This window comes from Saccostrea cucullata, unplaced genomic scaffold (assembly GCF_032062105.1).
Source record: "Saccostrea cucullata isolate Sc308-1 unplaced genomic scaffold, CSIRO_AGI_Scuc_v1 ctg8860, whole genome shotgun sequence".
In the NCBI taxonomy this organism is placed as follows: domain Eukaryota; kingdom Metazoa; phylum Mollusca; class Bivalvia; order Ostreida; family Ostreidae; genus Saccostrea; species Saccostrea cuccullata.
The window spans coordinates 91-26,896 of record NW_026926122.1 but is presented as its reverse complement, the minus strand read 5'-3'; the positions used below and the strand labels follow the sequence as shown (position 1 = coordinate 26,896).

General features: G+C 32.8%; 2 protein-coding genes across 2 annotated transcripts; both read right to left on the bottom strand.

Moving 5' to 3' along the window:
* Window positions 1-4,968: 4,968 nt before the first annotated feature.
* On the bottom strand, window positions 4,969-10,180 carry LOC134270841 (uncharacterized). Its single transcript, XM_062753087.1, is given in 3 exon segments — window positions 4,969-5,034; window positions 5,037-6,401; window positions 10,097-10,180. Coding segments are annotated over 3 exon segments (1,515 nt in total).
* Window positions 10,181-16,639: 6,459 nt separating this feature from the next.
* On the bottom strand, window positions 16,640-25,705 carry LOC134270842 (uncharacterized). Its single transcript, XM_062753088.1, is given in 4 exon segments — window positions 16,640-18,390; window positions 22,321-22,336; window positions 24,059-24,336; window positions 24,339-25,705. Coding segments are annotated over 4 exon segments (3,300 nt in total). The 5' UTR covers window positions 25,672-25,705; the 3' UTR covers window positions 16,640-16,717.
* Between the last annotated feature and the right edge of the window lie 1,101 nt (window positions 25,706-26,806).

Below are 26,806 nucleotides of genomic sequence, written 5' to 3'. Positions count from 1 at the left end.
AACATGTAAGTTCAGGGTCTTTTGATCCCTTCAATCATGAAAAAATTTGACTTCAATTAACGATGAAAATTTTTATCTAATTATTTACAATAACATTTTTTAGAAATTTTCAGTAAATTAGATCTTTGTCAAGTTATGTCATCTCTTTCTCTCCTCCTCTCTCTCTCTCTCTCCTCTCTCTCTCTTTCTACATATTACAATATAGATATACCGGTACATGTTAATATAAAAAATGGAAACTGCATGGAGCATGTATGTCACTTACTTTGAACATATTTTGTAAGCTTAAAATGCAGTTACGTACCATAGAAAGAAGTATAATCCTTCTGAAAATATAAATCCTTCAGAATGGTATTCATATATTTAACACACTTGATGAGAGAGAGGTTAATTAATGTCACATGCCGTCAGTTTGGATATCACGGAGGTCTGGTTCAGGGACCACAGGAAGTGTTCACACGTCGACAACCTGTCTGGTTCTCGGAGTTTAACTGAACTGGAGAGGAGAGCTAGTAAGCTACAGGACTGTCCCAGAACTACAAAAGTCCCTCCAAAGTGTGCGGTCCATCATTAAGACGCTGGAGTTCCTGAGAGTTATTTTGAATTCAATTTTACACTTCCTTTCGCACACGCAGCTTTTCTTCTGCCTAATGTTGCCAATCTTGCTCTGAATATAGTTGTGTTGCCTTAAAAATGAAATATATTCAAATCAAATACATGTATATATATAACCTTAACGCTTTGTCATTGCTATATACATTTGTACAAAGTTATTGATCATGCACTGGTAGTATAAAAGCCATTTTTAAATGATCTGTTAAAGTCCATGATAAAGGAATAATTCTTACCATTCAAAGTTAATAAATCCCGAGGTTATTATTGTGGTTTTTATGGTGCAAAGTCTTCTCATTCAAATCGGCACAGAGTAAGCGCACACATCTTGTTTACCAGAATTCAAAATTTGGCCTGGATAAGCAGCAAACCACTATACTTTGTAACGCGCTGCCCAGCAGGAGAATTGCATAATAGGTTATCATGACACTGAAACTGACCAGTGTGCCAATCCCTATCTAATGTCTTAGAGTAAAATTCTGGGAGTGGATCACAGATTTGATGAAGAACATTTTTTTGAAAAAAAAGACATTAAGAGTTTTATTTAATGCTTATTATTTTATACAATTATTTATATTTTAAATGTTTTTGTTTGCCTATCCTTTCCTTTATTGAATTTTTTACTTCTTTAATCAAAGGACCTCATATAAATTATGTCTGTTTTATCAATAAGCCAAAACTAGAAATCATTATAAAATACCGGAAAAATCTTTCAATTAAAAATTACTACGATTTCTCATTTTAACACTATAAATTCTTTCTATATATTCTTTTTTATTTCTTCATAAACTAAAATTTAGGAAATTCGCAATCATACATTATTTGGATGTTTTAAGAACATTTTGAAAATAACAGCAGCAATGAAAAATGAAGTCTTTAAAAAAAGAAAACACATTAAATTGAACGTTTTAAAATCATTCTCACAGCACACTCTTAGAGTTACTAAATGAATTAAATTGTGGCGCAATTACATAAATGTTTCAGAAACATTTTGAAAATGTTTCCAAAAAATGTTACAAAACTATATGAAAATGTTTCAATTGTAGTGAAAATAATTATTTTAGTTAATGTTTTAAATAAACATTTTCACTGCCAATAGGCCGAAAAATACCGGAATTGAATGTTTTTAACTAACAGCGATATTAAGAATGTTTTAAAACTATTTTCAAAATGTTCCTTACAATTATGTTTCAGAAACGTATATGCGATGTTTCCGATTGTTTCATTTCATGTTTTAAAAACGTTGTTATAACGTTTTATAAGATCTTTAATATTTGGAAGCTATAAATACCCTTAAATGAATTAAGAATGTTTCAAAAACATTTTGAAAATTTTCCTTCCAAATGTTTCAGAAACGTATTTATGCAATGTTTCAGATTTATGGAAAAGGAATGTTTCATTTCATGTTTTTAGAACGTTTTTAATACATAATATAAAAATCTTTGATATTGGAAAGCTAAACATACCTTTTGAAACATTTTTAAAACGTACGTTTCAAAAATATTTTAGAAAAATGTTCTAAAAGGATTTAATCATAATCTTCTTGAAAACATTTTAAAAATGTTTTTAAAATGTTATAATGAGAAGAGGAAATGTTTTAAAAACATTTTTAAAATGTTGAGTCTGAAATGTTTCAAAAAAAACCTTTTTTACAACACCAATAAAATGTTTTGAAAATGTTTTGTGCTACCTGGGATGTTATTCTTAACTTGGCAGTGATAAAATCACTTAAGAAAATCGTGCCCCTTGGTTGTGTTTGGGAAGTCACTAGAGAAGATCATATAGACTTTATTCCTATTCAAAATATTCTGAATGTTAATAACATAGTTACCTCTGTAAACAAAATATATGTGTGTCCCTCTCCAAACAGATATGATAGAGACTGAGTTGCGATGTATCAATAAGAACTTTCCATTTATTTAGATAAAACTGGTTTTGAAAATCAATGGTGTTTCAATTGAAATTAAGGCACATTGAATTTTAAGTTATGGGAAAACTGGTATTTTAATGGGATTTATAGACAATTGAAAATACTGTTTTTTAAAAACTGGTAAATCAATGGTGGTGAAAACACTGGTCAAAGGACGGTCTCATGAAATTCAATGGAAATATAATGGAATTTCAATGAAAACATGAATTTCAATGATATTTTAATGGAATTTCAATGGGAAAAAGCCAGTTCTTTTCTCTAAGGGTGATCATAAGATGACTGAGTTATATTTCACATTTTGTTGTATATTTTCATTATGTCACTTATATGAGTCAATGAGTCAATCATCTATCATACTCCATGTCTTTGCATCTGACTTTGTATATTGCATAGACACATTGTATATTTATTTATATTATGTGTAAGTGATCATATTTTGATAACATTTGCTATGTGCAACATTGAAGTTTTGGATTTGTCCATGCCATGTATATCAAGGTATGTAAAAAGCATTAATTAGAGCCTTGTTAACAACTGCAAAAATGTGTAACATGTCCTTTTAAATTAGGCAAGATATGAATGTGGTTATATGATCTGCCAATTTTAATTTTCATTGAAAATTATTTTCAATCATTTATCACACTGTCTCTTTAAAAATAAAATCTTCGATTTCTGAATAGAGACTGCATGACAATAACATTATTACATGTTATCCCTGGGATTGTAATTATATGACTGGGATATGACATATATACCTCTTATTATTGTAAAACATTGCCTGTAAATAGTCATAAAGCTCTGAACTGCATTGAAGATTGTAACAAATGCAACATGTAAGATTGTAGCATTACATTTCTATTACATATTACAATGTAAAATTTGAGTCATTAAATTTTCCAAACTGGTCAAACAGATAATGTTATTATAGACATATTTGTAATACTTTTTTACATTGATTTTTCTTTTTGGTCAAACTGATGCTGCCTTCTCATTTTCCTTAACTTGGTCATCTACTTTCACTTTGTTTGTCATCTACTTTCACTTTGTATATGTTTAGTGTAGAAAAAGTGTATTAAGAGTAAAAAGTCTAAAATTGTGGTCTCTTTATGTTATTTGTGCACTTCACTCTGGTTGACTGACACAATAATCTCAATATCCTCTGTTTTGTGACAAATTTCAACGAACTTTAAGATGTGGGCATATGTTGTACGGTAGTACAAAATATGTAGGAGAATTCTTGAAAATATGGGCATATATGTAACTGCCATTTGATAGGTTGAACCTTAACTGGAGATAACTTTCTTAGATTTGAAAAAAAGATAAAATAAAGTGTGTATACCTATAAGTTGTGCACCATTACATTAAGCTATTATCATTCTCAATGAAAAGATATGTATGCATCTGTGCTGAATTGGATTTGGCTTAGTTATTTCTCGTGTATTTTTCAATGAGTCTGATACTTAAATATGTAGGTTAAATATATCTGGAAAGGTTTCGAAAACAGTTGCAAGCACATGCACTGAAATGTAACTGGCTAATACCTGTGCAGATATATTGAAATACAAATGTAGAACCTAGGATCCACACAGTATGAGGACCAGCTAAGAGAGATGTATCCATGCCAACATTGCCTTCACCGTGGAGAAATTGGTACAGAACCTTGTCAGACAGGCGAGATTTTAATTTGGAAACTCGAGTCTATATTCACGGTACCATGGTATATTGTAAATTTTTTTTAGTTTTTTTTTATATCAAATGAACAATGATATAAATAACATACAGATAGACTACATTACACATTAACATTTGATGATTATTTTTACATAAACTAAAGAAAAAAAAAGCTATAATCAATTTAAGACAATAATAAAGATGATATATATACAAAATATGATGATAATATTAGGAGATGCTATTACAAATGTGATTAATAACTGTAAAACAAAACATTTCAATCTATTGTGCCAATTATTAACACAGGTAAGGTGCCTGTGTGAGAAAAGCTGTAATTTATCCCCTCATTATCGTACTCAAGGTGTCAGACAGTGTAAACACAAGCTTCACCAAGGAAGTTAGAGGTGTGAGCAAGGTCACAATTATCAAAATACTTTTTTTTGTATCAGATAGAACAAAATCCTATTTTTCATCAGAATATTAGGAGAAATTATGAATAAAATATAATATATAAGAAATGGTTTTGTGATCTGATATTATATTGAAATAGCCGAAATATTACTTTATCCGCTATAGGTGTAATCCACTGTATTTACAAATATTTGATTTTCTTCACTCTACAACTGAAATACTCTGCTACAAAGAGGTTGTCTTTAGTGTCTACACATAAACCACATGGATCCTGTAGATCATAGTTATCGATGCAACGAAGGAACTGTCCGTCCTGATCTAGGAAGTGGATACAATTGTTGTTACTGTCTGATATCAGGATCTGACTCTGGCTGTCTGTTGTGATGCCGTATGGTCTAAATGATCCGTTGTTAGTAGAGGGATGACCAGTGTATCTAAATCGGAGTTTTCCTGTCTGATTAACAACCACTACTACATGGGCTGCAAGGTCCGCCACACAGATATCTAGGTTCCTGTTCTCACTGATGTTAATGTAACCAGATGAATACAGAGGTTTACCTTCACTGTCAAACTGAATGGTTTGTTTCTCTGTGGAGCCAGAGTAATGGACAACTTTTATTTGTTCATCATCACTGTCCATGGTAACCAGGAAATCACCAGAGGAGGTACTACAGATATTGGATGGTTTCCATCCCTGTAGTTTGATCACTTCTTGTACCTTTTTATTCTTCACTATGTTTACAGTCCTTGTATCACGATCAGTATAAACAAGATCTCCGCTCCTTGTCACTGTTATGTCATGTGGTATATTTCCTGACTTGGTTTGGATTGACTTCAGTAGTTTACCCTGGATATTGTAGAGGTTCATGATTTTGTCATTTCCACTTGTCCAGATTTCTTCATCACTGAGACAGGTGACACTAGATAGTATGTTATACATAGTGTTTATGGTGGTGATGAGCTTTGGTTTATCAAGCAGTACTTTGAATGGTTGACTGGATACGGTTTCTGATGTCTTAATTGTGTAGCCATGTTCTTCTGTTGTAATGGCTAATGCTGACAGAGAACCAAACATTTGATGAAACTGCTCTGTGTTGATCTGATTAGGAGAGAAACTCGGCAATGAAACGTTGACTTTAGGAGGTACACTTCTGAATTCAGCGTTCCTGGATGTGTAAGCAGAGGTTAGGGAGACATCATTGGAGTCCAATATTTTCCTCAGATCAAGAATACCCTGTTTCACAACAGAGGTAATCTGTTTTATTTCTTTTTCCTGCTTTTTGAGAACAGCCAAATGTTTAGTTTTCAATTCATCGATTTCAGATTTTCGTTTGTTGACAATGATGTTAATTTCTCTGTGCCAGTCTTCTCCATGTTTGGTGACAGCTGTTGTCAGTTTCTCGTAATGTTTTTCAAGGTTTACTTTTTCAGAGTTTAAATCTAAAATTATTTCTGCGTATGTAGGATAGATTCTTTTCTTTAGTTCTTCCAAGTCTTTTTCTAAATCCTTTATTTCAAAACTTAGTTTTTTCAGAACATCTGTAAATTTATGTCCATGATGCTTATCAGAGGAGATGCAGGTAGAACAGACAGGAATGTCACATTTCTTGCAGTAAAGTTCACAATATTTCTTGGAATGGTTTGGACAGTCTGGGTAGTTAGGTGCAGAAGTTCTGTGTTTGTAGGGTACAACATTATGTCTTTGGGATGAATCAGAGAGATGCTCCCCTACACAGGCCTTACACAGGTTAATCTGACAAAGTTCACAATGACTCTATAATGCAGCTGTTTGACACAGGTCACAGAGGAGGAGAACTTGAGCTCGGTCCAGGAGCTCCATTTATATTCACACTTAAATAAGTCTAGGTTTTGCTGAAAGAAAATGAAAATGGTAAAGGTTGTCCTGTGTTGAGGATTTAATTTTCTAAGCTTTGTGCAAACTTAAAAAAATAAATAGGTGCAAGGAAAAAATATAAAAATATCATTTCGCTTTGAACTTGATCATGGATATTTTGTTTCCTAGTGACCGTGTATAAGTATTACCCTGTTTTCATGTGACAGAACTCAACCAATATTAAGACCAAATCTCCTCAAGAAATCATTAGTTGTGGGTTATGTTCTTGTGAATGTAATCTCAAATTTCCATGGTGAGACCACTCTTGTATGTCATAAACTTAGACAGTAAAATCATGCATAACAAGATGTGTTTGTGAAACACTGATGCCCCCGTATGGCTACATGTGAAAATTTAACTTTTCTTAAATTCAAACTCACTGGAAATACAATTTTGAAATACAAAAGTAAGCCAAGGTTAAGGGATCCCGACCCTCTGCTAAAAAATTCAGTAAGAATATTGAAAATTTGTAATGTTGATTTTCATGAACATTAACATTAAAGTCAAATGGCAAAAAGTTTGAAGATTGAAGCGCTGCTTGTTTTTTTCAAAAATGATTTTCATGTCAGACCATGATATGAGGAAATTGTAACACAGAGAACAGAAAGAGTAACGATTATCACAACATTATATTTAAAATATGAGGTGCATATGAAAATAATACTTAGTGTCATATATACTCAGTTAGAAAGCATCATGGCGCGATGCTTTCTAAGTACCGGTAAAAAAAAGTCACAATGTTGTATGCGGTTGTAAGAAAAAGTACATCTGAAAAGAGGAGATAACTTTCTTCTAAATATTTCTTCATGTGAAAAAAAGTCATATTAAGAAAAATTCTGTATAAAGTACTTGAAACACTAAACCATTTTTAAAATGGTCCCTATAAAGATAAAACTTATTCAATTCATAAGGCTTTTGAAGTTGGATTTAAATGTTTTATTGTTAAATATAGTTAAACAATTAGAAAGAAATTTGTAAAAGAAATAGAAAGTAATGTTTTCATCATATTTTATATCCATACATAAGATTTCATCGAATTGACTACTCAGGGATCTTACTTAGGAAACTCTGATTAAGAAAACTGTGAGTAGTATTCATATTTTGTACTTTGAAAGTTAACTGTCTCATCAGAGGTCCGGTACCCTTTAAACTGTTTTCATCAGTACGGAAATCTCCAAAGTCAAAAGATCAAGGTAATTGGTATCCAATGAAAGGTTTTGCCACAAAAATACACATGTGAAGTATGGAAGCCCTAGCCCTAACCCTTAAAAAGTTATGATCAAGCTTTGCATTGTAAAGTAGGTCAAACTTCAAGGTGAAAGGGTCAATGTTCTTGATATTCAATCAAGGGTCTTCTAACAAGAAGGATATGGAGATAAAGAACAGTATTCAATCTCAACGTCCATTAAACAATATACAAAATAAGAGCAGAGCAAACACGGAACTCCGAAACATCAGAGTTTGGATCAGCAGTCATGGAGGAGTGAGCATCCCCTGCCGATCGGTCACACCGGCCGTGTACTCGTTGTCATGATCAGAAAATAACGGAAAAAATCCGTCGTCAATTTAGTGTATAAAAACAAGGATTACAGATGTAAAGTATTAGAGTTTTTGTCCTTAGCGTTCAAAAGTTATGGCTAAGGTTAAAGTTTTTTCATAAGTATGAAAATCGACAATTTTAAAAGGTCAAGGAAATTGGTATCGAATGAAAGGTATTGCCACAAAAAATACATATGTAAAGTATGGAAGTCCTAGTCTAAACTGTTCAGAAGTAAAGACCAAGGTTAAAAAATAATAAAAGTAGTTTAAAGTCCAAGGTCATAGGCTCCAAGGTCTTGCTATCAAATAAAAGGTCTTGTCACAAAAATTTAATATGTAAAGTATAAAAGAACTACCCCTAGCCCTTTAAAAATTATGGTAAAGGCTTGCTTATTAAAGTAGGTCAAACTCCAAGGTCAATGGGTAAAAGTTTTTGATGTTCAATGAAGTGTCCTCTCACAAGGATTACATCTGTGAAGTATGGAACTCCTATTCCTTACTGTTCAAAAGTTATAGCCAAGGTTAAAGTTTTTCATTAGTACGGAAATTTTCAAGGTAAAAAAATCATAGTCGTTGGTATCCTATGAAAGGTATTTTCATAAAAATACATATGTGAAGTATAATGTCCTGGTATCTACTGTTCATAAGACATGACCAAAGTAAAAGTTTGGAACTTTTGTGTAAAAATGGGTCAAGCTCCAAGGTCATGGTCAAATTTGGTGGAACCCAAAGACAGGTTTTGTCACAAGGAATACAGATTTGAATTATGAAAGTCATAACTCCACTTAATCAAAAGTTAAGGGCAAGGTCAAAATTTTTGCAAACAAACAGACAAAGAGAGAGACAGTTAGACGTACACAGAGACAGACGGACAGACAAACAGGTAGACGGACGGTCACGACAAAAATATCTACCTCTAAAACTTCGTTTACAGGAGCATAATTATTGCTCCTTATTTTTTGAAGGATATCTACTTTAAAAAAAATGTTTAATTTGTTAATTCAGATAGGAGATATTTTGTACAAACGTATAATATTAGAATTGAATTAATGTCTTACCTGTAAAATCAATATGGAGCCTTTAGTTCTGTCTGACAGTCTACTTCCTGCTGTTGGCTAGCCAGGTCATGTGATTTAAATACCTGTCAATATACAGGCCTTTGAAATAAATTATTATTTCGCACATTTTGTATTTGAAAGAAATATACATTCATGAAATTCTCAAGTTAGATATAAAAGAGGATACCGTATTTAGATGTGTTGATCAAATCGTACATTGATTATTGCAATGAATTTAAAAGAAAAGTAACTCGAGTGTTAATAAAACGATTTATCATTTATCTCGAATTTTATCATATTCAGAAAAATCTGTCTTAAAAATTTCTAAATCGTTTACTAGATAAAAGTTGTTTTTATCTCTACTTGTCAGATACAAGAATACTCGTATATTAATACATGTACAATGTATATTCAAATTGTAGATTACGTTAAAGAAGTTTTTGGTTGTCAAATATAAAAGTGAAAAAAATTCTTGCCTCACTATCATACACTATGATTGTTAAGTAAAAGTATCGCTCACTGTATTTATATATGCTCAAAAGGGCCCTGATTTTGAATAATATATGTTGTCTTTTCTATTCTGTAGATGCAGCACATTGTTCAGGATGAAGTTTGTGTGAAGATCACTTCGTTGTTCCAGGAGGAACGCAAGAACAACGCCACAGGGGGCGAGTGGCCATTGTCCATCAACGGTCATAGGCGCTCGGTTACAGGATGGTATATTTTGAGTATTATGTGTTTTTTTTTACATGTGTACCCTCATTTAAATAAAACTAAAAATTCGCCGAAATTAGCACGTTTTAAAAAATGTCATATTTACTGTATATAAAAAGAGTAAAGGAGCGTCACTCCCCATCTTGAAAATCAGGTAGTACCTCGGATTACACTTAATTTTCATCTATATCTACACTTTCCCTACCGATGTCGGGTGAGATCTAGCTTCAAAAATGTCAACGGTCAGCCAAGGAGAGCGCTTACCAGAAAAAAGCCGAACAATGTCTCAGTGAGGAAAACTGCTTCAAAGTTGTCATTGTAAGTAAGAGGGAAAGGGAAAGCCAGCATTTCAACATAGGTCTGAGGTTTTTTTTTATTATAATAAGCAGAACAAAATACACCCCTCCAAATCTGATTGTTTTTTTTAAACTTCTTTAACTTCTTGTACTATATTCATGTATTTATGTATAAATACTTTTAAAAAAATGAAAATGTTTTATAAGAAAGAATTCCTCAGAATGTTAAAATCTCTTACCTAAAAAAAGAATGAAGGGGAAGACAGAAAATACAGCAATTTGTATGATATCCTTTAATCGTGCTTAAACACAGATTTGAAGTTATTGTTTTCTAAAAATATTTATTTCCTTCTTTTCTAAAAGATATACACATATTCTATAAAAAAAATATGCTACCTAAGATGTGAAGAAAAGACAGTAGTGTTCTTAAGACTCAAAGCCACAAGTAAGAAACCTAGAGGACATTTATTTCTAATTTATGCTAACAGTGAAATCTAGTCTTTCGAGTTTAAGGACGCTCTAAACACTGTGCACTAAAGGCCACCACTAATAGGTTAATTCTATGCAGTTAGAGTGATCTGCCTCTAGAAATAAGATTTTAAAAAATGCTATTTAGTGTCAATAACAAGATTTGTAATAAATTGAAATACTGCTATAAGACCAAGAACCATCAATTGAATTCATTATTTTTAATCATTTTCCCAATGTTAACAGCAGTGATTTCTTCGCATAAAAATTCATTGTCTTTCAACATTTTTCAAGCAGAAATAAGACTGAAACCCTATGCTATAAATGAATGAAAAAGTCTAAATATGCACACCTTTATGTGATACATTTTTCTCCAAGTCCAAAAAAGTAGTTGCTGTTAGTGTTTTGAGCTTCCTTAAGATAAAAAGCTTGAAATTTGAATTCATTATAGTATTATATGATTTACTTTGCCTGGATCTGTCAGTTTTCCAGATACACATTGAAACTTTTGTAATATAGGAACCACTGATTCCATAAAAATTGGCTGGATTAGGCAACATTTCGGATTAGTCAATATTTTAATCAACAGCTGACTAACTAAAGTGGCCTAAAATTTATATCATTTAACAGAATTCTGGAATACACAACATCCAGATAAAACAAGTTTGACTGTAACTTTTACCAGTTATTGCAACAGAATATCATGTTTGACAAGCATCTGGTACTTCTCTTTTTGCATTGAATCTATTAATATGAAATCGTTGCTAAGACGATTATTTTATATGTTACCATTTTTACAAGAGATTGAGCTGGACGAAAACAATTTATACTTCTTGAAGATGATTTGCTGAGTAGTTTGCTGGACGGGAACCTAGAATCCACATAGTACGAGGATCAGCTAAGAGAAATGTACGGATTCATGCCTATATCGACTTCAGCTTGGAAAAACCGGTGAAGAACCTTGTAAGATACTGTTAAACAGGGAAGGAAAATATTGCTTTAATTTGGACATCTAAAGTATAGTGTAAAGTCTCGTTTATTCCTCCGTAATGAAAGATTTTGGGGTATATATTTTGCTCTGTCCATCCGCCTTTATGTTTCTTTGTTTGTCTGATAAAACCTTTAACCTTACCTATATCTTTTGATTGGTTGAGGCTATGGCTTTCATATTGCAGTTGTGCATCTCTTGTGACAAGAACTTTATCTGGGTACCATCAAATCTGACTTTTTGGCATTAGAGTCTGATCCAATTTTAAAAAAAAATATTTGCCTTAACGTTTGATCAGTTGTAGCTAGGGCTTTCATACTTCATTTATGCAATTTTTGTGACGAGACCTTTTATAATATGCCAAAAACTTTGTTCTCTTAACCTTGACCTAGGAGTTTGGCCTACTTTGGAAAACATTAACATGGGCCATAACTTTTGAAGGGCTATGCCTTACATACTTCACATATGAAACTTTCGAAAAAAAGACCTTCATTTAGATACCAACAACTTTGAGCCTTAGACATTGACCTTGGGGTTTGATCTTCTTTTCAAAAAACTTAAACCGTGGTCATATTTTTTCAACGGTTAGGGCTAGGGCTATCGTACTTAACATGTGTAATCCTTTTGACAAGACCCTCCTTTGGAATTCAACAAATTGGACCTTGACCTTGACGTTTTGCCTATTTATTAAAAGCTTTAACCTAGCAATAAATTTTAAACATGTGGAACACCGTTCTTTTGGTCTGATGCTTAGGCTTTCATAAATATTTCACATGTGTATTTCTTGTTAGAAGAACTAAGTTTGGGTACCAATATATTTTTTTGCATTTGAGGATATTAGATTATAATTTGCCATGCGGCGGCAACAGAGTTTTTCCATTTTAAAAACACTCTTGTTTTTATTGTTAGTCACTTCCTTCACATGAAAAACTTCATTAAAAAAATTCCAACAAAATTTTAAGTTTGAACATCTAATTTTCAAAATGCTAAGGGTATTTCAAGGTAAAAAAATATCGCTATTCTTCATATTTGGCCCAATTTTAATAAGACTTGGTACACAAGTAGACTACATAAAGAAATATTTTTTATGTCAACAAACAATGTGGTGTAGATATCACAAAAAAATTCTTATGAAAAGAAAATCTTTCAAAATTTTACATCTATAGTTTTGGTCAAGTTTCAATAATGTTTGGTATTTGATACGTCTGCACAACGATACATAATGAACTTTATTATTTTTTGATTATGAATAATATGTCATTGTAACTAAAAGTATGAAATTCTTTGAATCTTGTTTTAAATGCTACGCCTCCTAAAGTTTTGATCAGATTAAGCTTTTTACACAAGTTGACTACTAAAAATTATAAATACATATCAGTATGGCTTCAGTCTTGTCAGTGAATTATGGTTAATTATACCCTCTTGCAAAAGAAGTTTAGGGGGTGTATTGAAGTCATCATGTCCGTCTGTCCGTATATCTGTGGAAGATATTATGTCCGCTCTGAGAAAAGACATTTCTCAATTCTAAATGTTTATGAAAGCTATATTTTTAAAACTACAGAGTTTATATGGTTTATACCATCTCTTACACATTTAATTCTGTATTTAATTGTTTTAATATTTTAATAATTATTTTTTCATTCACGTTTTTATGTTATGTGAAAAAAAGGAAAATGTTCATGTATGATTCGATCTCTCTCCATAGCGCAGGGTTTGGCACTAAGTTTGGCGGTAACCACTAGTACTGCGCTACGAAGTATATGCGTGATGGATGTCTGTCAGTGTGATTTAAATGAACGGGTTTGTTTAAGCGTATATAGTTCTAGAAATGTTTGTTTTTCATATAAAATGGGCCCGGATTTCATTTTGTGGGCAAATGAAATAGATTTCACATATACGATTCTATCATTTAAGCGTTAACTAAGAATGGAGACTAGACCGTTTCATGTTCAAAATTCATTTTTTATGGCTCTAATAATTTTGCAAATTGAGAAACATATTATTTAAGAGCGGAGGATTATCCACGCCTTGTACGCCCTCTTTTTTGTACACTTAATATTCACCATATGGAAGTTTGTACCTGGTATTTTTATCATGATAAGATTTTTATCATGATAATTTTCCGCATTTACAGGTTTTTGTTTTTATTTTTATTTTGTGACTTTGTACGGACCTCTCTCAGACACTATTGCATTTTTGTGATTTATGTGAAAATTTATATACTCATTATTTACCTTATGGAGATGTGCATCTGATACTCTAACGTTATCTAATAATTTTTCTGCATGTTACAGACTGTTTTTAATTTTAATTGATCTAGTCATTTTGGGTAATAAATATCTAAGGTTTGAGATATAGAATCTAGAACATCTAAAGTGTACAAAAATTTGGACTACAACTTAAAACTGCTCATGAAAACTAAAAAACAAAACATCACCAGGTTTTAAACAGTTGTTATACCTTTAAAAGTGTGTTCCTATACTAATCTAAACAAAAAGTCTATCACTTCTTATGCTTTGCTGAGTGGTCATAAACAAATCGATGTTTGACCGCTGATGTTGGACATCTTATGTCATAGAATTGGCGGAGCTTAATCTCGTTTGCATTCGTTGGTGTTCTACAGGAAGAAGTAAAAAGAAAAATGAAAGGCATAACAAAGTATACATTTTTTGACCATCTCGGGCGAAATGCGTTATGCGACTCTCGAACCTAAAGGCCTCAGGCAGACAGTTTCTTTCGCTATCGAACTCAGTCATAAATGTATATTTTTACATTACATAGCAATATAAATTCACAAGTCTCTTGGAAGTAATAAGTGGACATGCATTCAGTTTAAGAATTATTAATGACTTTATCTTTGGAAGTTGTAAGGGCATCTCTGTTTAAGCATATGTTATCTATATATATCTAAGGAATTTGTCAAAAGAATTTAAAAAATTTCTGTTCTGTAATTCTCTTAATTGTAATTTATTGTCTGTCAAGCACTTAGTCACTGTATGATCAGCCTTTTAATTTAATTTCGTATAATATAACTTTTTTTTCAACAATTAATTACTGTAGATTCCTTATTTTCGCGAGTACTTAGTATCGCGAATGGGCTCTTTAACGGCAAATCGCGAGAATCATTATTCGCGAATGGACTGCTGATCAAGAGATTTTACATAGATTTCGGCGTCATAATAATAAAAGCGAGTAATTTTATTCCGCGTGTGGTGCTTCTCGCGAAATTACGCGATAATTAATTCAAATCTTATATTTAGGACTTTACAGTAATATTATACAATTATTGACTTTTGATGAGGTCTACTCGTGACTATACAGACCTGGTCAGGTATTGGTTGACCGAGGCCGAAGGCCGAGGTTAACCAATACCTGACCAGGTCTGTATAGTCACCAGTAGACCGAATTCAAAAGTCAATAACCGTTTTATTAAATGATGAGGAATTTTACAACACTGCTGACTCTTTCATTCTTGTCTCCATCAAATATAAACATCGGATTTCCATAATGTAAAGTGTAATTACACTTTATACATGTTGATATACTTCAACAGCTAAACAAATATTAGTTAAAAAGTTAAAAACAATATTAATAAACAATAAATACTCAACCATTTACTTTCAAAAGTTCGTAATCTCCTTGGAAATGGCGTCTGACATGTTTACATTCACATCGACACATGCTTTGAAACACGCAATCTGATTGGTCGAAAAAGCTATAAGCAAATCTATGGTTGGTCAAGAGGGAAAACCCGAATAAACCTCCCAGAACGTCATTTGAGGTGAACTCACTCTGAGGTACACACCAGTAAATGGCGTCTAGACCAATCAGAGAGCACCAAAATTCCTTATCATTTAATAAAGTGTTATATAACATTTTTGAATAAGTTTTCCTATTATATCACAAATGTAATAAGTTTTGCTATAATCCCTGAAAAATGCCGAGTCACACCGGAAACAGTTATGTCTGGCCGGAAACAGTTATGTCAACCCTCGCCGGAAACAGTTATGTCATCCTTTCGATCACGTTCACGTGACGCATTTTAGCTCGGGTTCGAGATGTTATGACGTCGGTTGCTAAGCAAATGTAAACAATGGAGCGTTATTCTTAACGTCAAGAAAGCATTTTTGGTATTATTTGTGAAAATTTCAACGATTTTAAATGATTTAATTTTTTTTTTAGTTTTAAAAATGTCATATAACATATACCACATAGCTTCTCGGGCGACTATACCAGAATATTTGCCCCTCGTTGACAGGAAAGCCCTGGAGTGTTATGTCACCCTCTGCCTTCGGCATCGGGTGACATAGCACTCCAGCTTTCCTGTCACCTCGGGGCAAATATTCTGGTATGTCACCGTCGAAACCATGTGATATATGTATAATGTCTCAAAAAGATGAAAAATAGTTGCATTATATATTTTTATGAACATGTATTGTAAAACAAAGTAATTACAATGCATAAGTATTGATTTTTAAAGGTAATTGACGTATCACCTTAGTTTCATTAATTAAAGAAATAAAATGAACAATTATATTTTTATATTTATATTTATAATTTATAATTTATATTTTTTACTTTTTATAGGAAAGCTGTGAACATATCTTAGATCAACAAAATTTAGTAATTTGGCACATTCTCCAAAAGAAAAACATCGGGATGGAGGGTAGGGCGGGGGTGGGGTTGGGGGTATTTGTCCCTTTAAGACAATTCTTGTCCCATTTATGGTTGGAACAACACTATCAAAAAATGTTAACATAATTCCTAATAACATGAATATTCTTATTTCCATTTTAGTGCCCTGGCATACTTTCTCATCATAAACTAATATTAAGTGATGCAAACTAATCTTTGGTTTGTGGTCATGAATTTTTTCATATGATTCAGTAAGACGTCTTTTATGAACTGCTTAATAATAACAAATATTTTAAAAAAAAAACTATGAAGTGAATACAGTATTATTTTATAATATACATATAATAACATTATATTTCGGAATGTAACCCACTGTTCATACACTTGATCACAGCAAAAATGTACATGTACATGTTCGCATAATTCAATTTTTTTTGTTTTTTTTTTTCCTTTCATCTTGCAAAATCGGTCGCAAAACTTTCAATGTAAAAGAGGAATTTACATATATTTGATTTTCTTCACTTTGCCACTGTGAATCTCAGCCACAAAGAGGTTGTCTCTGGTGTCCACACATAAACCCCATGGACTCTGTAGATCACATTTATTAATGTAACGGAGAAATAGTCCATCCTGATCTAGGATGTGGATAAAGGAGTTCCTATAGTCTGTTGTCAGGATTTGACTCTGGCTGTCTGTTGTGATGCCGACTGGATGAAAGGATTCCTTGATAGAAGGATGACCAGTGTATCTAAATCGGAGTTTTCCTGCATGATTAACAACCACTACTTCACGGGCTAAAAAGTCAGCCACACAGATATCCAGGTTTCTATTCTCACTGATGTATTTAAAGTTACCTGATGAATAAAGAGGTTTACCTTCATTATCAAACTGAATTGTTTGTTTTTCTGTGGAGCCAGAGTAACGAACAACTTTTGATTGTTTATCATCACTGTCCATGGTAACCAGGAAGTCATCAAAGAAGGTTTTGCAGACATAGGAAGGTTTCCAGCCCTTTAGTCTGATCACTTCCTGTATCTGTTTATTCTTCAATATGTTTACAGTTCTTGTATCAGTGTCAGTGTAAACTAGATCTCCACTCCTTGTCACTGATATGTCCTCTGGTATTTCCCCTGACTTGGTTTGGATTGACTTCAGTAGTTTATCCTGGAGGTTGTAGAGTTTTATGATTTCGTCATCGCCATATGTCCAGATTTCTTCATCACTGAGACAAGTAACGCTGTATAGATATTCATAACCAGTGTCTATGGTGGAAATTATTTCTGTTTCATCAAGCAGTGGTTTCACTGGAGGGCAAGATACAGCTTCTTGTACCTTTATTGTGTAGCCATGTTCCTCTGTTGTAATGGATAATGCTGACAGAGAACCAAACATTTGATGAAGCTCTTCTATGTTGATCTGAAGAGGAGAGAAACTTGGTAATGAAACATTCACTTTGGGAGGTAAATTTTTGTATTCCGCGTTCCTGGATTTATAAGCAGAGGTGAGAGAGACATCATTGGAGACCAGTATATTCTTCAGATCAAGTATACTCTGTTTTACTTCAGATATAATCTGTTTAATTTCTTTTTCCTGATTATTTTGTGCAGCCAGGTGTTTAGCTTTCATCTCATCAATTTCCAATTTTCGTTGGTTGACAATGATATTTATTTCGCTGTGCCAGTCTTCTTCTTGTTTGGTGACAGCTGTTGTCAGTTTATCATAATGTTTTTCAAAGTTTACTTTCTCACTATTTAAATCAAATGTTATTTCTGTGTATGTGGGAAGGATTCTCTTCTCTAGTTCTTCCAAGTCTTTTTCTAAATCTTTTGTTTTAGAACTTAGTTTTTTCAGAATATCTGTAAATTTATGCCCATGGTGTTTATCAGAGGAGATGCAGGTAGAACAGACAGGAATGTCACATTCCTCACAAAAAAGTTCACAATGTCTCTCTAAATGGTTTGGACATTCTGGGTATTTGGGAAGTGAAGTTCTATGCTTGTATGGTACAACCTTATGTCTTTTGGATGAATCAGAGAGATGCTCCCCTACACAGGCCTTGCACAGGTTAATCTGACAAAGTTCACAATGACTTTGTAATGGAACTCTTTGACACAGGTCACAGAGGAGGATGTCTTGGGCACTGTAACGGGGGTCCATTATAGTCCTCTTACCTGACCAGGTCTAGATTATACTGTAAAGAATTTAAATATAAAGTTTGTTTTTTTAGGTTTTATGCATCGTGCATACTAAACAAAATAAATAAATAGGTAAAGGCAAAATATTCTCTGGTAAAAATAGTATATATATAGTATATATAAAGTATAATATGATAATAAGTACTGTAAATCACTTTTTATTCGCGAGAACTTTATTTTCGCGTAAATACGCGAGACAATGCAATCGCGAAAATTTAGTTCTCGCGTATAAAAGTAGTTCTTATGATTATGTAAAGGAATAACAACTATTCGTGAAAATTATGTCTCGCTTACAAAGAGTCAGTGACAATCTCGCGAAAATAAGGTGTCGCGAAAATTTAGTGATCTACAGTAATTGCCATGTTAATCAAATTTTTTTCACTACTTTCATGTGACGGATCTTCACCAATAATAAGTCTGAATTTCATCAAGAAATCATTATTGATGGGGTAATAGATACACAGACACAAACATGATCTCCAATCCCCATTCTGAGAGCACTACTGTATGTCATAAACTTAAACAATCAATCATGTATAATTATGTTGCTACTTATTTTTTAAGGATATCCACTTTTAACAAGAATGTTTTTTCTTAACTCTGATACGAGATATAAAGGTAAACTGATACTTTGATAAGAGAGATAACTCGTAATGACATAAATGTCTAGTTAATCTTTCATAGATTTGCCAAGTTGATGTGTCTTTTTTGTCCAATTTTGCCCTGCAAGCTATATGCTTTAATTATTCGTACTCTATTTAAAAACATTTCTTTTGAAAAATCATATAGGTTCAAGCAACATTTTATACGACTAAGCAGAAGGTTTATGAATCTTAAAAGTGTGATTTTAAAATTACAAAAATGTCTTACCTAAAAAATCAATATGGTTCCTTAATTAATATCTGGCAATCTACTTCCTAGTGACGACCTGTTACTAAGTCGTCTGATTTAAATATCTGCCAATGTATACAGCCTTTTAAGAGGAAGAAGGACCTTTAGCTGAAAAAATACTTGTTCAATTTTTTTCATATTTTGTATATCTCTAATTTAGTATGTCCCACATACCTTAAAGCAGATATATCAATAGGTTTCTAGATTTCTTTTTGAGATATGGGTGGCAAATTCTATGTCCCACAGTGTCTAAATAAAGTGTTGATTCTCCGTGTTTCTGGTCCCATTATTCGGTCCATAAGGAAATTTTTTCAGCATAGATAAAAAATATGTCAGCGAACATGTGTCTTTTAAAATAATTCAGAGTATGAATAGGGTTAAAAATTCGAAAAAACAATATTCTTTTGTCACACCGAATCTGGAGACGAAAAACTACGTACTTTTTAAGACATCTTAAACAACAAAAAAGATTCATTTGCAAAAAATCCTATTATTCAATATTTGAAAAATTACGTTTAACTGCAAGTTCATAATGCTATTGATTAACTGTAAAAATATCGATTGGTGACGCTGAGCTCAATATTGCACACAGCATAGTTAAACAAGATATGAGAATGAGAAAAACGTGTCATGTTTACATTTCTCGAGTACGGGAAAACCCAACTATGACGTCACACATTTACGAAATAAGCAAAATAAGACATACTTACAAAATATTTCCGTCAACAACCATGTAAAAATATTTTTTGTCTTCACTAATTCACAAAATACCCCCACCATGTACTGATTATGACGTTTTTATAGTATAAATACTACCCGAGTTTTACCGTGAATAATCTTACTGTACTAAGAGATTCATTATGACGTCAATGACTTGATGGACGCGCAGTATAGGGAAACAGGAGAGTGGATCAATCTATTCTGTAATTTGATAATATTTGCAAGAAAGTTTAAATGTTTTTAGATATTTTTATACAACATGGTGAACTTAAACAAACAGTCAAAAAATTCTACAAGTACTGTGGTTTCAATCTTGTTTTGTACATATTTTATCAGAGAATTTGACGTAATTAAACTGAGTCATGTGACCATACATCCTTCGTCCCCTTAACTCTTTACAAATTACTGAACTGTTATGCAACATACACTAAATGTTCACGTTATAGAAATATGACGTTACCTTTTCCCCCCAAAGCACTTTATAGCGTTGTACAAGTTTCTCTTTAAAGTTTATTGTAAATAATATTCTGACGTAATATTCTAATAAGATTATAACCATAAGTATGTTAATGAAAGAATTGTAATTTAAATGAAGGTTTAATTGTTTTTCAACAGTTCAAAAAAGTGTAAGTTGACCTTTGAACTCCTTGACACTGACCATGAGCAGTCTGATAATCCAATAAGAGGGGAACGTTGGTATGAACATGTAGAGAAGTACGTCTCCAAAGATGACACAGTTTCAGAAGACCTGAAGGAACACCTTAACCGCAAATCTGTCTTCTTATCCAGGCACTTTATTCACACCCATGTCATCTATTAAACGTTGTTTGGTTATCCTCTCCCGAGCAACTGACTAAATATGGCCTGCTTTAAAGCTTTTCTCTTACATTCAAAGACACAATATTTGAACCCTCTCCCCACTTAGAAAAAGGGAGGGCATATTGCTTTGTAGCTGTCTGTCGTTCAATCGGTCGTTCTGCCTGTTCGCCCACCGTCAGTTTTTCATGCCTTTTAGTGAACATGTGCATAAAAGATTGACAAACAATAATATTTCATAAAAGAAAGATATAATTTACAAGTATTAAATTACTTCTATTCAATGGTATATAAATGTATCAATGGTAGGGGTACCCGAAACAGTCACGAGATCAGATATTGAAAATATGTCACACCAAAGTTCAACCCCCCGGTTGACCATTAATAAGAGCGAAAATGATATCAATTGATGTATATAATTTTTCAATTTTATTTTGACTTCATGGTATGCAATTTTGTTAGAATTTAGATCAGGAATATGGAAATAATTAAAAGATTAAGTGCGGTAAAGAAATAAAATAACGATGAGAAAATGAATTTTGACGTCAAAGCGGAGCAGCGAAAGACCTAAAATTTGGTGTGGTGCTATGTAGAACTCTTTTTAGAGTGAACAACCTGCTAAAACAATAACAATGGGAAAACATGTAAAGGTTTTGTTATTTATATGTATATACTTTTTTCTAACCTATAATTCAACCAAAGTAAAACCAAACGCTCCGAACGACCTTCAATTTTTACCACTACGGAATTGAGAACGTTGACCCGCGTTGCATAAATCGGAAATGTTTGATACTAAATCATCCTGTCTAAATGACACAGGAAAAATTTACACACATGTTGCAACAGCACATATTTTTTTCCCTCAAAGAATCGTTTAAGAAATTAGACTGTTTGATTTTTGCATGGTATATATGATAACAAGGAAAGGAGAGTTAATTCTTTTCGATCATTTCACATGCAAGAACATCTCCGGCTGAGGTGACGTTAAATTGTCTTTATGAACAGTTCATACTGTAAGACAAAACTAGACTGGTGCATTTCAAAAAAGACGAATAGACGAATAAACAGATCTCTTTCTACACAGATTGAACGGTGAATTTAAATGACAAATTCATTCAACTATAGTTGTCATGATTTACATATGCCGACTGTTTTCAAACAATATCTTTTGTTTTTTGAAAAGTTGCCTGTCATTTGATCAAGGGAATTTTCAGAATTTATTTACACTTGTCTGTTTCTTTCATGCCTATATACCTGTAATTGCGCTTGGATGAAAATAGAGTTAGGTTGATATATTTAAATGTACTAGAAACAAGAAATTTCTTATATATGATCTAAAAGTAGCACACTGGGTCAATTCAGAGCATGCAAAGGTGAGAAATATGTTCGAACAATTTTTTTTAAAAAGATTACATAAAAATGTTTGGTCTACTTACATTCATTCCTGGGTACTTTAGACCATTTTCTGCGCACATGTACAATAGGAAGGAAAAAGCTAAAGCAATATTTTAGCTATGGGATAAGACATATACCTTGTTATACTGGATCATTGCCTGTAGAATCGATATCATTGCCTGTAAATAGCCATAAAGCTCAGAATTGCATTTAAGATTGTATTATATTTAAATTACATATTGTAATGTAATATTTGCGTCATTTAATTTTTTATTCTATTTGCTTCATGCTATTTTATTTTTTTGTTTGTTTTAGCAATTTTCGGAGTTCGTACTCGGAGTTTGGGTATGAGTACGGTAAAAGTTTTATAACCTCGGGGCCTGACATATTTAGTTGAGTTTACTTGATTAAAAGTTGTTCATCCTCACAGTAATGTACACTAATTTACAGTTCTGATATCATTTGCAAAACCGTTTCCTTCTTATAGTATTAATTTGTAAATGTTTCAAATGTAAATGCTATAATTTCTGTCATGGTTACAGATGAGATTGAGCCGGAGGAGTACTATCCATACTTCTTGGAGATAGTAAAGAGTTCGCTGGACGGGAACCTATAGAATCCACACAGTACGAGGACCAGCTAAGAGAGATGTACGGTATCCATGCCTACATCGTTTTCACTATGAATAAGTTGTTACAGAACCTTGTCAGACTGGAACAGTTTTTATTTGGAATTTTGAATCTGTACACCATGGTATACTGAGTATTGTATACTTGTAAAATGTATTTTGCGTGTGATATGCAGGTATAATTTATACGAAACGTTCGTTGTTTAAATGTCCAGCTGGTCTGATTTTAAAACAAGATTTTTTATTTAGTTTGGGATACCTTGTTACATTGTAACACTTAGGAGTAACAATAATTGACGTTTTCGTACTAATTGTTAGTCATTTATTTATACACTAAATTGACGACGGATTTCACCGTTATTTCCTGATCATGGCAAGCAGCACACGGCGGGTGTGACCGGTCAGCAGGGAATGTTCACTCCTCCATGGCACCTGATCCCACCTCTAATGTTTCAGAGGTCCGTTTTTGCTCTGCTCTTATTTTGTGTTGTTTTATGGACTTTGAAACTGAATACTGTTCGTTATCTCAATATCCTTATTGTAATGCTTCACACAGAAAAATAAACACCTAAAAGGTAAAAGGCATGGATGATACATGTAAATGTACATATAAATGTCTTTAAGTAGAATAAATGATAAGATTGGAATTGATTTCGGTCTTGGTGTAACTGCATGAACCAAAATTTATCTAATTCAATACTTAAAAGATACGTTGTTCTTTTTATCAGTTTTCGATTTTTACAAAAGGCACCAAAAAAAGAACATTCCTTGAGATTCAATCAAAACAGTACTCTACTCTCACTTTTGTTCCTTTGTAGATAAAACTTGGTACATAGATTGACAACACAAAGAAATGTAATAATTTTAATTGGTTTTAATTTCAGCAAATTTTGCTATATGCTTTATTTTAAAATCTTTCAAATGCCACACCTCCTCCATTTTTATTTTCATCTGATGCAGTAAGATGTTTTATATTTGCTTCATAATGGTACAGTCATGTATTTATTTTAGAAAGTAATCATAAAGTTGGTAAAGTTTATTTTTTTATGTAGCATTTCTCTTGATTTTGCATAATTAATGTTTTGTTTTTTTGTGGTTTTTAGTGTCGTATATAAGTTGCTTAAACTTTCAGTAACAATGAAGTTATTACATGTATTTGATGTTCTTCACGTGACCACTTCCCCACTCAGTCACAAAGAGGTTGTCTTTGGTGTCCACACATAAACTCACTGGACCCAATAGACCACAGTTATTAATAAAACGGAGGAACTGTCCATCCTGATCTATTATGTGGATACAGTAGTTCTTACTGTCTGTTGTCAGGATCTGACTCTGGCTGTCTGTTGTGATGCCAACTGGATCAAATGATCCCTTGGTATTAGAGGGATGACCGGTGTATCTAAATCGGAGTTTTCCTGCCTGATTAACCACCACTACTGCATTGCCTCCATTGTCAGCCACACAGATAGGATCCTGTTCTCACTGATGCATTTTATATAACCAGATGAATAAAGAGGTTTACCTTCACCATTAAACTGGATGGTCTGCATTTCCTTAGAGCCAGAATAACGGACAACTTTTGATTGTTTATCATCACTGTCCATGGTAACCAGGAGGTCACCAGAGGAGGTACTACAAATATTGATAGGTTTCCACCCCTGCAGTCTGATCACTTCTTGTATCTTTTTATCCTTCACTATGTTTACAGTTCTTGTATAAGGGTCAGTATAAACTAGATCTCCACTCCTTGTCACTGCCATGTCATGTGGTATATTCCCTGAATTGTTTTGGATTGATTTCAGCAGTTTACCTTGGAGGTTGTAGAGTTTCATAATTTTGTCATTCCCACATGTCCAGATTTCTTCATCACTGAGACAGGTGACACTGTATAGTGCATCACAAGCAGTCTCTATGATGGTGATGAATTCAAGTTTATTAAGCAGTGGTTTGACTGGAGGACAGGGTACAGCTTCTGGTGTCTTCATTGGGAAGTCATGTTCTTCTGTTGTAATGGATAATGCTGACAGAGAACCAAACATTTGATGGAGCTGTTCTATGTTGACTTGATGAGGAGTGAATCTTGGTAATGAAACATTGACTTTAGGAGGTAAACTTCTGAATTTAGCATTCCTGGATTTGTAAGCAGAGGTTAGGGAGACATCATTGGAGTCAAGTATTTTCTTCAGATCAAGTATGCTCTGTTTTACTTCAGTAATAATCTGTTTGATTTCTCTTTCCTGTTTATTTAGAACAGCCAGGTGTTTAGTTTTCATCTCATCAATTTCAGATTTCTGTTTGCTGACAATGATGTTAATTTCTCTGTGCCATTCTTCTCCTTGTTTTGTGACAGCTGTTATCAATTTCTCATAATGTTTTTCAGAGTTTACTTTTTCAGAGTTTATATCTAAAGATATCTCTTTGTATGTAGGATAAATTTTTTTCTCTAGTTCTTCCAAGTCTTTTTCCAAATGCTTTGTTTTCGAACATAATTTTTTCATAACATCTGTAAATTTATGCCCGTTATGTTTATTAGAGAAGATACAGATAGAACAGACAGGAATGTCACATTTCTCACAGTAAGATACACATTGGTTTTTGGTATGGTTTGGACATTTTGGATAATTATGAAGAGCAGATTTTCTGTGCTTGTATGGTACAACATTATGTCTTTGGGATGAATCAGAGAGATGCTCCCCTACACAGGCCTTACACAGGTTAATCTGACAAAGTTCACAATGACTCTGTAGTGCTGCTCTTTGACACAGGTCACATAGGAGGAGAACTTGAGCTCTGTCTAGGGGATCCATTAGTATTCTCACATGACCAAGTTTTGCTGTTGCTGTAAAAAAATGAAAATTGTAAAGTTTGTCCTTTGTTGAGGATTAGTTGTGGGTCAATACATACATAGATACTGAATATGATCTCAAAACTCCATGCCGAGACAACTATTGTATGTCATAAACAGTAAAATCATGCATGATAATTTTGCTTCTTATTTTTTGAAAAATATCCACTTTAAAAAATGTTTATTTCTTAATTCAGTTTAGAGATAACTTGTTCAAAAAGTGTAATATTCAAATTGAAAAAAAAATGTCTCACCTGTAAAATCAACATGGCTCCTTTAGTCTTGTCTGACAATCTACTTCCTAGTGTTGGCTTGCCAGGTCATGTATTAAAAATCCAGATCATGTGATTTAAATACCTTTCAATATACAGGCCTTTAAATAAATTCTTATTTTATAAATTTTGTATTTACAAAATGAATATCCATTTATGAAATTCTCAAAATAGACAGGAAAGTGGAGTGTGTTGATTAAATTATTAAAAATGATCAATTGATTACTGCAATTAATTTTGACGAAAAGTAACTCAAGAGTTGATAAAACTATTTATCGTTTACCTTTAGTTAAATAAAACTATTCGTTTTAGCTCTACTTGTCAGGTACATATTGTAACGTAGAATGAGCCAGGTTTTCCTTTTTAAATCAAAACAAGATTGTCTTCAAAGAAAACAAGAATTTATTTACAACAAAAAATAAAGGAAAGACAATCAAAATAAAAAATCACACAATCACACTCACGCACACTCACTCAAATGATCGAACAAAAAAAATGTTATTTACAATGAAAAAAAACAACAATAGGTTTTAATCAACTGTTTTCAACACGTATTTTCAATAACTCAAACCTATCAACATTGCCAGTATTGTCCAGTTCAATACGAAAGTCCACACAATGCGGATCAACACTATCCTCCAAACTTCCGGGGCTGTAGTCCTAGACTGATGTTCGAGGATCATTAGTATTGATTCACGACTGCTAGTGATTCCAGCGCCTAAACATCATCGACTTCGTCTTCATCAACATCATCAGCAACGACATCACCGTCGTCATCATCGAAGTCATCGTCGACATCATCGTCGTCATCAACACATCATCGAC